Source organism: Bubalus kerabau, chromosome 13, assembly GCF_029407905.1.
Source record: "Bubalus kerabau isolate K-KA32 ecotype Philippines breed swamp buffalo chromosome 13, PCC_UOA_SB_1v2, whole genome shotgun sequence".
Lineage (NCBI taxonomy): Eukaryota > Metazoa > Chordata > Mammalia > Artiodactyla > Bovidae > Bubalus > Bubalus kerabau.
The window spans coordinates 63,670,976-63,683,627 of NC_073636.1; the positions used below are offsets into that span (position 1 = coordinate 63,670,976).

Below are 12,652 nucleotides of genomic sequence, written 5' to 3' on the forward strand. Positions count from 1 at the left end.
CAGCTGGCTGATCAAATCCATAAGTGGGTCGTGGAGACCTTAGGTGTAAAACACTCGTGTGTCAGGGAGGAGAGTACCCAGGGGCAGGTGTGGGAGCAAAAAATAGGAAGAAACTCCCTGACATAGACCTTGGGACCTTAGGTTCTGAGGTATTACAGGGGCTCCTGTAAACAGACCGGAAGTAGTCCCGTGATCCCCAGCCCACCTCTGATGGGATGTATCACTGAACGGAAAATGGGCACATCGAGTAGCACAGCTTCCCACACACATGGTCACCCAGCCTAGTACCCACGCAGGTGACTTTTTTTTTTTAAAGATTTCAGGTGTTGTCAGTGAGCACAGTCAAGATCATTTCTGCATTGCAAAGGGTAAGAAGGAAAACTGTCTAAGCACATTTGTCTTGGAATAGCTAGCTATGATGTGGGAGCCTGGTTTGGTTTGGTCATTGAGGATTAAAATATGAGTCAAAACAAGGAGTTGTTGCCTTCAGCAGGACTTGCTCCTGCCCTACAGTGCTGTGTGCACATGTCGTCACATCCCCTCATGTCGCTGTCCCCGCAGCCCAGGGCAGGCGGTCTTCCTGTAACACAGAAGAAGTAAACAGACAGCAGCGGCAGGGCAGGCAGTACAGGCGCAGGTGTGTGCAGCCCCAGAGCCCACACCCTCCCCACACGGCCCCGCCGCCTCTTCTGCAGAGGAGCTGGCACGTGATGACAAGTGTGCCCCCCAGGATCCCAGCAGCTGACCGATGCCTGTGTCTTGCAGAACTGCTGGAACTGTGGCCGCAAAGCCAGTGAAACCTGCAGTGGCTGCAACATCGCACGATACTGCGGCTCTTTCTGCCAGCATAAGGATTGGGAGCGGCACCACCGCCTCTGTGGCCAGAACCTGCACGGCCAGAGTCCCCACAGCCAAAGCCGGCCCCTGCTTCCTGGAGGGAGGGGCTCCTCAGCCCGGTCCGCCGACTGCAGCGTCCCCAGTCCAGCCCTGGACAAGACCTCGGCAACCACCTCACGCTCCTCCACACCAGCCTCTGTGACAGCCATCGACACCAACGGACTCTGAGCCCCAGACTCACTTCCCCCAGCAACCTCAGAGCACGACAGAATTCCACATGGAAGGCTGGCTATGTGAAGCAGTGCCAGTCGCTGTTGGGTCATCATCCAGAAGAGAAGTGGAGGCAGGCAGACTTGAAGCCCCAGCCTGTCCACACACTTGTCCATTTCCCACCTGTGTGTGCATGGCCGCTGGCTGGACCTGACTCCTCCATAGCTTCCAAGCTTGTTCTTCTCCCAGCTAAAGCTGGCACGGCCAGCCACTTTTCCATGTAGACCGCCAGCTCCTCCCTGCCTTGTGAGCAAGCCGACTGTCAGGTGTGCCCAGTCAGGCTGGAAGCAGCTCACCCCTTCACCGTCTGCTGCTCCAACGTCCTCCCGCAACCGAGGCCTAGAGACTGATAGCAAGCTGGGAAGGAGGGCTGTCTCCCACAGGGAGTGGCTCCTCTTGCCCCTGAACAGTTCCCTGAGCCCATTTCCACCCTCGGCAGGTGCCACTGATTAGTCCCTGGGGACTTGGGCAGGCAGAAAGCAGCACTCAGGACACCCTCGTCGGCCCTGCCGTTCAGACGTAAGATTTTCAGAAACCACAGGAAGAAGTCACCATTTCAGTAAAAGCACCCATAATAAAAAATAAAACTTCCACCAAGCATCACAGATCATGTTGGACAAGATTGTCCAGCCTGGCTGGCTATTTTAGTTTGGGACCCATTTTTTTTCTCTCTTTTTTGATTTTGCTTATGCAGAAAATAGTTTTCAGCGCATGGATTGGTCTGAGGGAGAATGAGACTCGATTATGGATCGTCTGTTCTCTCTGAGCATGTTGGCCAAACCAGTGCCATCGCATTACTGAATGGATCATCTGTTGGAAATGCAGAAACTTTTGTCACCACTTGGCTCTTTGCACAGTCGTCTTGTTCCGTGTCCTTTTATTCTCAGACCACGCATGTCCAGATCACTGGGTGGATCTTCTTCCCATGGTCTCTGTCTGGCACCTCTGAAGCCATAGTTGACCCATAGGATGTGATGTGGTGTGGCTATGACTTGCCTCACCAGTCAAGGCCTGGTCACTTCTGAGCGACCCTTTTGGACCTGAAAGAATTCTTCAGACTTTGTCATTATGTGTCCTATGTCAGTTTATTATTGGGCATACAATCCTGTTTCCCTTCTCTAATTTTGTTCATACCTACCCTCTTTGAGCTAAGAAAAGTTTCCTGAAATGTGACAACCATTTGTGAGAGCCTGACCAATTTTTCTTCCTGTCTTCAGGGAGTTTTTCCAGCTGCTTACCTGATTCTCCAAACATGACATCACCTGTACTCCCTTTAAAATGTTAGGAATTGCCACACACGTTCTTCCTTGCCATTCAAGTTTTATTGGGAGCCCAAGGACCCTGACCCTCCCCCTGTCCAACTCCAAGCCTCTAGCACCCACTTGCACCAAGGAGTGAGTTGGTTGGCCCTGCTCCTGCCGACCCTTGAAAGCTCAACTTTAGACGGCCATTTTCTGCACATTGACCAGAGTGAATTGAAGGCTCCCAGTAAGGTATCAGCATAGGTATCATTATCCTTGCGTATAGGTATATCTTACTTTAAACACTAAGTCCCAGGACCTCCCTAGTGGTCTAGTGGCTATGCTTCTGTGCTCCCAATGCAGAGAGCCAGGGTTCAATCCCTGGTCAGGGAACTAGATCCCACAAGCTACAACTAAGACCCAGAGCAGCCAAGTAAATAAATAAATAAAAACAGTAAGTCCCTAATTTACCTTACTCAAGGATTTTCTGTCTTAAACTCAGTATGAGGCACCATTAAAATACCCAGACTTCTGCTGTGTAAAGTAAGGTATACCCAGAGAAAGCATAACAGAATAGTTGCTTTATTGTTCAGCTTTCCTTTAGTTACAGCAGTCGAGATATCCTGCCTAACAGATGAAATCAGAACCTCAGACAGGAGTTGCCTGCATTTCCCTGAGAAGAGATGTCCCATGAGAGGCGGTCACTGAGCCTATAAATCTGGTGGCAGCAAGAGGGTGTCTCACGGTGTCCACTGGGTCTGACCTCAGCTCCCTTTTTCGTCAGCAAGTTAGATGAACACCTAGGTGTGTCCTGTAAGTCTTCAGTGGCTGAGCCAGGGTAGCTCAGGTTTTTTCGGGTTGGAATAAAGAGCCAAAGCCAACCGAATACTGTTTGTCAGACTCGATGTCAGTCTCTACAGCTAAGGTTTAGGTTTAGTGTGCAGGTAGGTCCTAGCTGACTTTTGTGGACTGTGGATCCAATGACAGCTTAATTTTCAGAATTTCTGTAATGCTATTCTAAACTGCTTTGCTCACGTGCCACCCAGAGACCAAGCTAAAGATTTCCGCAGTGTTCCACATTGCGGTTCAGATCTCAGGCCTGGTGCTGTATTCATTTTGGTCAGTTTCACACGTCGGTTGCTAGGGCATCTGTCCAGAACTTCCTATTTATATGTAAAGAATCCCTTTCTCCAGCTCCCTCTCTTCTGAAAGTCTCAGCTCTGGTTGGAGTTGGGAGGAGAAGGGATACTGTCTTGGAATGGGGTGAGGGGACTGGAGGGCCAGGGCTGAGTCCAGGTTCCCCACTTGGTTTTCCGTGTCTGCTGATAACCACATTGATGGTGCAAATTCAGGCTCCCCCTTTCACCTAGTTAGACTTAAAGTATCTTAATGTAATCAGACTGCTTAGAGGACCAACCTTTATAGTTTAAGGGGACAAAGACAAGACATAGTGGTGGTCCTGAAGGTCTTGCCCGAGTGGTCCTGGGCTCTTCGTGTTATCCTAGGGATCAAAGGCAAGTGTGACAAGCAGTGGCACATCATTCTCCTCTGCCCAGTGAGGAATGGCTGCAGGAGCCAGAGAAGACCGGAAGTAGCCGGCATGGGAGCTGTTTTAAATGTTCTGAGGGAAGCTTTAGGGCCGGATCCTCAGAGCTTCAATCATCCTCTGGGCCCCCACTGCCTGCTCCACCCAGTGGTGAAAACAGACTCAGGTTCATTCCACCTGCTCGGAAGTGAGCAGCCCTCCTCCTGAATGTGAGAGCTTCACCTGGGGGCGTCCTTGCAGCTCTCAGGATGGGGCTCAGTCACGACACCCTGAGGTCACAGAGCAAAGGCACCTTCTCTTGGACAGTGCTGAGTCCTGTGTGTGTCTCAGTGGAAACAAGACCCATCACCCTGGCAAAGGTCCATGCCTGGCGCTGGCTGCTGCGGGCCCTCTGCCGTGTAGATGACTTTTGCACATCTGGACCAGTGGCTCCACCTGGAGCTCCTCACTTCTTGGTGTCAACATGAGCATCTTCAGCTTCTAGACAGAAAATCTACACTTCACTTTGTACAGCCTTGTCCCAAAGTCAGATGGATCCCCAGTGCTGTCTGTCACCTGCTTGCAAAGGGCAGACCTTGTGGGCAGTTCCAGAAAAGATCTCAGCAAGTGGGCTTGAAGTTCCAACAACACAATTAAAATTGTGTGGTCATGAGTTCTTCAGGATGAAAGCATGAATAATGACCACATGGCTGTTTGTCCTGGAAACTGTAGATGAGATTATGGATTGAGTAAATCATTTAAAATAGAACTCATCTTCAAGGCTTTCTTCAGAACTGATTTCCAGGCTCCCGGGACAATAGACCAAGCCAGATTTCTTAGATTTTTTTTTTTTTTTCCTTGAACAATTTACAGAGAACTGGGTGGTAGCAGTAAGAAAAACCAAATGTAAGAAAAACCAGAGAGAAATGGACTGTTCCAGCATGGGCCAAGCAGCCAGCTGTTGGGACTCCGTCCTGGGGTGGGGTGGGGGGTTACTGGGCGAGCTGTTGAATAGGGCCCTTTCCAACTGCGTGTCTGTAGTTCTTGTGAAACCAAAATGTTGACTCCCTGCCTCTTTGCCCACGTGCATTGACATGCTCAATTCCAAAGATGATGGTGCAGGCAACCTTTTCCATCATGAGCCAGGAGAAGGTTGAGGCCTGAGGGCGGCCTTGGCCTCCCCCCTTTGCCTCCATAGCCCCAGAGATGGCGCTTCCCCTGCTACCCCATCTGGTCAGACCCACAGCTGCCCAGTGTACACTCATTGATGCTTATACCAAATAGGGCATGTGCGGCTGGCGGCTGGCAGGGACAGCCCCGGGCCTGCGTTGGAGTTGGCAGAGAGAAGCGGCAATAAGCATTAGGCGGATGGCTGAAAGTGCTGTTTGGCTCAGAGGCCTTCAGTCCACTTTCACAGCTTTCCAAGTTCCTGATGAGGCTACAAAAGCTCCATCCACAGAGAAAGCCAATAATGTAAATAAATCCAAAACTGAGCTTCCAAGCGTGGTTTTTTTAAGGGGGATGATGAATGTGAAACCACCCACAGGATGCAGTAGAGTTGATTTTTTTTCTGTGCTTTGTCATTTTACTCTGATAGGAACTTTTGTTACTTAACTCTGTGCATAACTTATTTAATGTACTGTATAAATGAACCAAAACTGTTAAATATGTATTTAGTTTGTTCTACTTCAAGTAGTCAATAAAAAGGCTATATTCCTTTTCTGACTCAAGCTGGAATGGGACTAGGAGGGAAGGTGGTGCGTGGACTTGTGTAAGACATCCTGCCGGCAGGCTTCTAACCCCCTCTGCCTTGTTCCTCGATCTGCTAGGAGGTGGTTCCGGCTGCTGGAACCGTGGGAAGCCAAGTGCCAAGAGCAGCATACAGACGCTGCCAGCTCCGTGTTAGCTCTTCACCATTAAGTGATCTTTTAATGAGGAAAATAACCACAGAAAGTTGGAAGAATAGGGTAGTGGCTCTGTAGGTCCTTTTTCTTTTCCAATAACTTATTTCCTTAAACATTTTTTAACATACCTGGATTTGGGAATATTCCTTTTTACACTGATGTTAAATCATAAATAAGTTCACTGTTGCCTTCATGTTTATTTGCTTACTAGTTGTATGATCTAATCAAGGTCGTGTTTTTGTTTGTCTGATTTGGCCACACCATGCGGCTCACGGAGGATCTGAGTTCTACCTGGGACTGAACCCCGGTGCTCATCTGTGAGCATGGAGTCCTAACCCCTAGACTGCCAGAGAATTCCCTCAAGGCCATGGTTTTCCTTAACTCCTCACCTCCTGTTGGGCAGTTGGGTTGCTTTCAGGTTTTCCCTCACGTACTAAAGTGAACATCTTCCTAAGCATGATTTCCTTCTTTGGGGTAATTTTCCAGTGGGATTTCTGGAACTGGACATTTCTTGGGTGTTTGACTCTGTGTCCAGACTGCTTCCCCTGAAAGCTCACCAGCTTGCTGTGCCTCCAACAGGTCCCATGGCTCTGAGGTGGCCTGACCAGCTGAGCCATGAAGGTTGCTGCAGGCACACCTGTGCATGTGAGGTCTTGGGCTGTCCGGTTTCCTGGCCAGAGACCATTTCCCATGGGCCCGACTGGCCCCAGCCTCACTCCTGTCACCCAGATAACCATTTCTGGAAAGTAAGTAGCCCTAGAGGCTTGTTGGTGCCATCAGCTTCACGGGCCCCCGAAATGCAAAGGGAGGAGTTGGTTACTAGATCTCAGGGTTGGGAAAAGGATCGTCTTGGCCCTAGAAGGCAAGATGGGGGCCTAACTGTATGATCTTTCATGCAGATGGTGCCAACTGCCAGTCTTTCTCATCAGCGTCCCAGCACTGCCCTCCACCACCCAGGGGATCTCAAGCCTGTGACTGTTAAGTTAAAACCACAGTAGTAATTCAGTAGAGGAAAACTGCTCCATGAGGGCAAAAGAAATTCCAAAAAGTCAGAAGTTTAAGGGACTGTGGCACTCGGCTTTGAGTCTGTACAAAATGAAACAAAACCACCGGGACCTCTCCGTGAAGCCAGGGCGCTGGCTTTGGCCTCAGTGAGAAGGCGAGCAGGGGAAACTGACCAGAGCCTCTAATGTCTGCTCTCTCCTGGGGCTAAGGTCAGATTCTCCTTACTCCAGAGGTCAAAGAATACCTGGACTGAAGAATTAAGATGATTCCAGGTTGGTATTTCCTGGGATCTGGCAGAAGCAAAAATGCAAATCCTCTAGAGAAAAATATTAAAACTACAATCATATTATTACATATCAACCAAGTGTAAGTTGTCCATGAACTAAAGTTCGTATCCAAGCAAATGAGCCGTTACGAGCAACAGCAGCACAAACAATAAACTGATTTAGCGCTCACCCCAGGTGGTGCTAGTGGTAACGAAACCACCTGCCAATGTAGGAGATGGAGACGTGGGTTCGATCCCCTGGGTCGGGAAGATCCCCTGGAGGAGGGTCTGACAACCCACTTCCTGCCTGGAGAATCCCATGGACAGAGGAGCCTGGTGGGCTACAGCCCATGGGGTTGCAAAGAGTCGGACATGACTAAAGTGACTTAGCACACACGCACACAACTTGGGTTTGACCCAGAGGTGCCCGGGAGAGAACAGCCACCCCAGCAGTGTCTGGACTCTCCTGGCAGGGGCGATGCTCCAGGACATCTGTGCTGAGGCCCTTCATCAAGCTTGTGAGGCCACCTGTTCAGATGTATGGTGTCGAAGGTCACTGCGCCACTGCTCTTTATTCTGCTGCATCTAAACAATAAATGAGAGTGAGTAGCAAAAGAATTGTTGAGATGGTCACAAATCTTGAAGGAACCTGAAAAGGCTGCTTCTATTATGAATCCTTATGTAAAGCATTACATTAAGGTAAAAAGCCTAAGTGATGCTATAGCAAAAAAGGTGTTCTCCCCTCTCAACCAGCTGGGTCAGCTTGCTCGCAGTAAAGGCTTGAACAGCCCTCCCTGGAGCCATTGCTGCTATGATGAGTCTCGACTGCAGAGAAGGACCTTGTATAGTTTCCACTGCAACTCCTTTAGATGAAGCTGCTGCTGCTGCTGCTGAGTCGCTTCAGTCGTGTCCGACTCTGTGCGACCCCATAGAGGGCAGCCCACCAGGCTCCCCCGTCCCTGGGATTCTCCAGGCAAGAACACTGGAGTGGGTTGCCATTTCCTTCTCCAATGCACGAAAGTGAAAAGTGAATGTGAAGTTGCTCAGGTGTATCCGACCCTCAGCGACCCCATAGACTGCAGCCCACAAGGCCCCTCTGTCCATGGGATTTTCCAGGCAAGAGTACTGGAGTGGGGTGCCATCGCCTTAGATGAAGCTACTCTTACTGAATTAAAACCTGTCCTAGCCTAGGGACTTCCCTAGTGGTCGAGTGTCTAGGAATCTACCTGCCAACTCAGGGGACATGGGTTCCATCCCTGGTTCGGGAAGATTCCTCACGCTTAGGTGCAGCTAGGCATGTGAACCACAACTACTGAGCTGCAACCCCTGAAGCCTGCACACCACCCTCTGCAACAAGAGAAGCTGCCGCGGTGAGAAGCCTGCACACCACTAGAGAGTAGCCCCTGTTCGCTGCAGCCAGAGAAAGCCCATGCACAGCAATGAAGACCGAGCGTCAGTTCAGTTCAGTCGCTCAGTCGTGTCCGACTCTTTGTGACCCCATGAACTGCAGCACGCCAGGCCTCCCTGTCCATCACCAACTCCCAGAGTTCACTCAAACTCATGTCCATCGAGTCAGTGATGCCATCCAGCCATCTCATCCTGTCGTCTCCTTCTCCTCCTGCCCCCAGTCCTTCCCAGCATCAGAGTCTTTTCCAATGAGTCAACTCTTCGCATGAGGTGGCCAAAGTACTGGAGTTTCAGCTTTAGCATTACTCCTTCCAAAGAACACCCAGGACTGATCTCCTTCAGAATGGACTGGCTGGATCTCCTTGCAGTCCAAGGGACTCTCAAGAGTCTTCTCCAACACCACAGTTCAAAGGAAAGCATCAATTCTTCGGCATTCAGCTTTCTTCACAGTCCAACTCGCGCATCCATACATGTCTACTGGAAAAACCATAGACCCAAAATAGCCTAAATTTAAAAAAAGAAGGAAAGGTCCTGAAGAGCTTTCTAAGTAAAGGCCAAGTATTGAAACTAGAAGTTAAGACTGATCCATCAATCATGGGTGGAATGATTGGAAAGAAATATGTCTGCAAAAATCAACATGTAGAAGTTGAGCAAAGCAATGCAGATTTTCTGTCAGTGGAAATTCTTTCTTTTTTTTTTTTTTTTTAATTCTTAATCTTGGAGAAACAATTAAGTGCTTCCTGAACAGAAAAAAAAATTTTTTATTTAGACTCCTGGGATCTGGGACTTCAGATACTGTTATTATCAGATACAGGATATAAAATAACTATGGAACCTTAAGATCGTGCTGGGAAAAAAATAGCAGAAAGTAAGAGACTGACTAGGTAGATTTGAAGATCAGTTCAGTTCAGTCGCTCAGTCGTGTCCGACTCTTTGCAACCCCATGAATTGCAGCACACCAGGCCTCCCTGTCCATCACCAATTCCTGGAGTTCACTCAGACTCACGTCCATCAAGTCAGTAATGCCATCCAGCCATCTCATCCTCTGTCATCCCCTTCTCCTGCCCCCAATCCCTCCCAGCATCAGAGTCTTTTCCAATGTGTCAACTCTTCCATTGAGGTGGCCAAAATACTGGAGTTTCAGCTTTAGCATCATTCCTTCCAAAGAAAACCCAGGGCTGATCTCCTTCAGAATGGACCGGTTAGATCTCCTTGCAGTCCAAGGGACTCTCAGGAGTCTTCTCCAACACCACAGTTCAAAAGCATCAATTCTTCGGCGCTCAGCCTTCTTCACAGTCCAACTCTCACATCCATATATGACCACAGGAAAAACCATAGCCTTGACTAGATGGACCTTTGTTGGCAAAGTAATGTCTCTGCTTTTCAATATGCTATCTAGGTTGGTCATAACTTTTCTTCCAAGGAGTAAGTGTCTTTTAATTTCATGGCTTTGAAGATAGGGGAATACAATCATTGAAATAAATACTCTGTGCACTATTGAACAGCAGATTAAATGAATCAAAATGAGTGAAGCATTGCTGTACGTGTCCTTGACAGAGACGAGATGGAAAAAAAAGTTGTTCCCCTTTTGGAAGGTAGGTTTCAAGGAAACAGCCCTTCCAAATTTTACCAAGAATGCAGCCAAGAACCCTACTGACTCAGTATAAAGGAAAATAACTGGCCTGAGATGATCCAGTCTCAGAATGAGCAGACATGCATTGATCTAAACCATCCTGTTTGTGCTTGTTCCTGATGCTGGAATTTCATGGTAGTGAGTTGGATGTATCTCCTCCTCCACATCCTCCCTCCCAAGACCGTTGGGGAACCAGCCACAAACCACCCCCACCTTCTCCGGAGCGGCTTCATTGCCTGGTGCCAGGCGCCCCCTTGTGGCTAGAGTCAGATCGGCTACCTCCCTCCACAAGCCGGCTTCCTTTCCAGGGAGCGGATCCCTGCACCCTTCCCTTTTCCCGTTCGCACAAGCCTTTTCTGAGGCTGCCTATCTGCCCCATGAATTCAGCTGACTTTCTCTGGGCACCGCCTAGAGAGTTCCAGAAATGATCAGGACTCGGCACCCCCACCTTCCAAGGGCTGAGCTCTGAAAAACCCACGTCAGATCCCCCCTCCACCTCGCACGATATGCTTCCATGGATCTTGCCGTCTCCTCTGCTGCCCTGCAGCCCCAGGGCTTGGCCTCGCTTACTCCTCAAAGCTGCCACTGTCCTCCAGCCCCAGCCTGATTTCCGTTACCAGAGAAAGGGGGAGATTTCACTCAGCTCAGCGATGTTCACGTTTGACAGCAAGCAGCTCTCCGTGCCAGGGAGCAGACCCAGCTGTGTAACTCACAGCAGGCACTTGCTTGCTGAGCTTCTGGTTCTTCCCGTGTAAATCGGGGAAGCTAATGGTGCCTTCGCCACCAGGCTGTTGTGAGGTGAAATGTGATCAAATGGGAGTCACCCCCAGCTCTCGAAGCTCGTCAGTAAAGAATGCAATGCAGGAGACCTGGGTTCTGTTCCTGGGTTGGGAAGATCCCTTGGAGAAGGAAATAGCAATCCACTCCAGCATGTTTGCCTGGAGAATTCCATGGACAGAGGAGTCCACCAGGCTACACTCCATGGAGTCACAAGTTAGACACAACTTAGTGACACCACCACCACTACCCAGCACAAGGCCCGCCACCCGGGAAGCCCCGTGAACGCTGGCTGCCATCACAACCTGCTCTCTCTGCCAATGTGTGACATCCTTGAGGATTCACCTTTGTCCCAGTATCCCTCTTGAAGGCTGATGTCTTCCTCAAGTCATATTCCTTTCAAGGATAACATTTTTTGGCCACGCCTCGAGGCATGCAAAGAAATCTTAGTTCCTTAACCAGGGATGGAACCCACGCCCGCTGCAGTGGAAGCACAGGGTCCTAACCACTGGGCAGCCAGGGAATTCCTTCTTGAAGGCCTTTTGTTGTGAGCCATCCGAGTCTGTGTTAAGGGGACTTGGTGCGCGTGTTTCTCTCTGAAAGCTGGAGGGGAGTGGAAGCCACCCAGACTGCTGCTGTCTCGCCAGCACCTGGCCTGGCCCCGAGCCAGGCCCCAGGTTTTGGTGTGTGAAAGTGACTCACCACAGGTGGGAGGAAGGTGAGGAGGCAGGTGCAGGGAGTGGGTGAAAGGGTGGGTGTGGCAGCTGGCAGGAGGAGCTGGGATCTCCCAGCTTCACTGCTCTGCCCGCTCTTCGCCCGGGTGCTGTCACCAGCCTCGGACATTTCACCATCCCCAAAGCAGGGGCCGAGTGGTTGTTGAAATGAGCTGAAGAGCCAACGAGAGTGGGGCACTGAGGGCCAGGAGTGGGAAAGCAGGTCAGACCTGATGGCTTTGACCTGCTGCTCCAAGGCTAAGGAGGCAGTGGACAGGTAGGGGAGTGGGAGGGAGCAAAGGCGTCGAGGGGAGTGGCTGAGGTTGCAGACAGCCCGGCTCAGCTGGAGTGTGTTAGGGAGAGGAGGCTGCATGTAATGGGAGTGGGTGTTGATTGCTAAGAGCCTTGAATGCCAAGTCGAGATATCAGACTTGATCTTGATGCTAAAAGCATTGAAAGGTCTTAGCCAGAAGGGTGTGGTCACCACGGCAGTGTCTGAAAACACCTCCCCCAACCCGTCTGTTCCTTTCTGGGGAACAAACTGCAGAAGGGAAACCCAGTGGAAAACCTGCCACAGTCATCCCAACCAGAGATGAAGGTGGTCAAGACCTGGGGGCCTAGAGGGAGGGCAGGATGGAAATGAATGTGGCCTTTTGAGAGTTCAGTAGACACACAAGAAGGCCTGGGGCCCTCCGTGCCCCCACAGCCCCAGCTCAGAACTTCATTCTCCCTGTAGCTGGAATTCCCGACTCCTCCTGTCCAGCTCCACACCTGCCCACAGCACTCCCCTGTCTGGTGACGCCCAGCTCCCCATTCCCTGAGAGACTGATCATTCGGAGTCCCCCCAACCTGGTCTCCCTGCCCCCCCACCATCCCTGCTAACCTGGTCTCCCTGCCCCACTCCCATCCCTGCTAACCTGGTCTCCCTGCCCCCCTCCATCTCGGCTAACCTGGTCTCCCTGCCCACCTCCTATCCCTTGCACTCCACTGTTCCTCCTCCTGCTCCCTTTGTCTGGAACATTCTCCCTGCCTGTCTATCCCTCACCTCTGTCTGGAGACCCACATTCATCTTTCA

At 50.5% G+C, this 12,652-nt stretch overlaps 1 protein-coding gene and 1 pseudogene across 8 annotated transcripts in view; both read left to right on the plus strand.

Moving 5' to 3' along the window:
• The window catches only part of CBFA2T2 (CBFA2/RUNX1 partner transcriptional co-repressor 2), a 148,867-nt gene extending 141,773 nt beyond the window's left edge, over window positions 1-7,094 (plus strand). For 6 of the 8 annotated variants that reach the window (XM_055544789.1, XM_055544779.1, XM_055544780.1 and 3 more), the window contains one exon: window positions 766-5,591. In XM_055544789.1, coding sequence (XP_055400764.1) covers window positions 766-1,065 — 300 coding nt within the window. In that variant the 3' untranslated portion in view covers window positions 1,066-5,591. Of the gene's footprint in view, window positions 1-765; window positions 5,592-6,356; window positions 6,527-6,676 lie in introns of those variants that run through there. The other 2 variants (XR_008701630.1, XM_055544786.1) reach the window with 2 other exon arrangements.
• LOC129625220 (ATP synthase subunit O, mitochondrial-like) lies at window positions 6,801-9,951 on the plus strand (annotated as a pseudogene).
• Window positions 9,952-12,652: the final 2,701 nt, after the last annotated feature.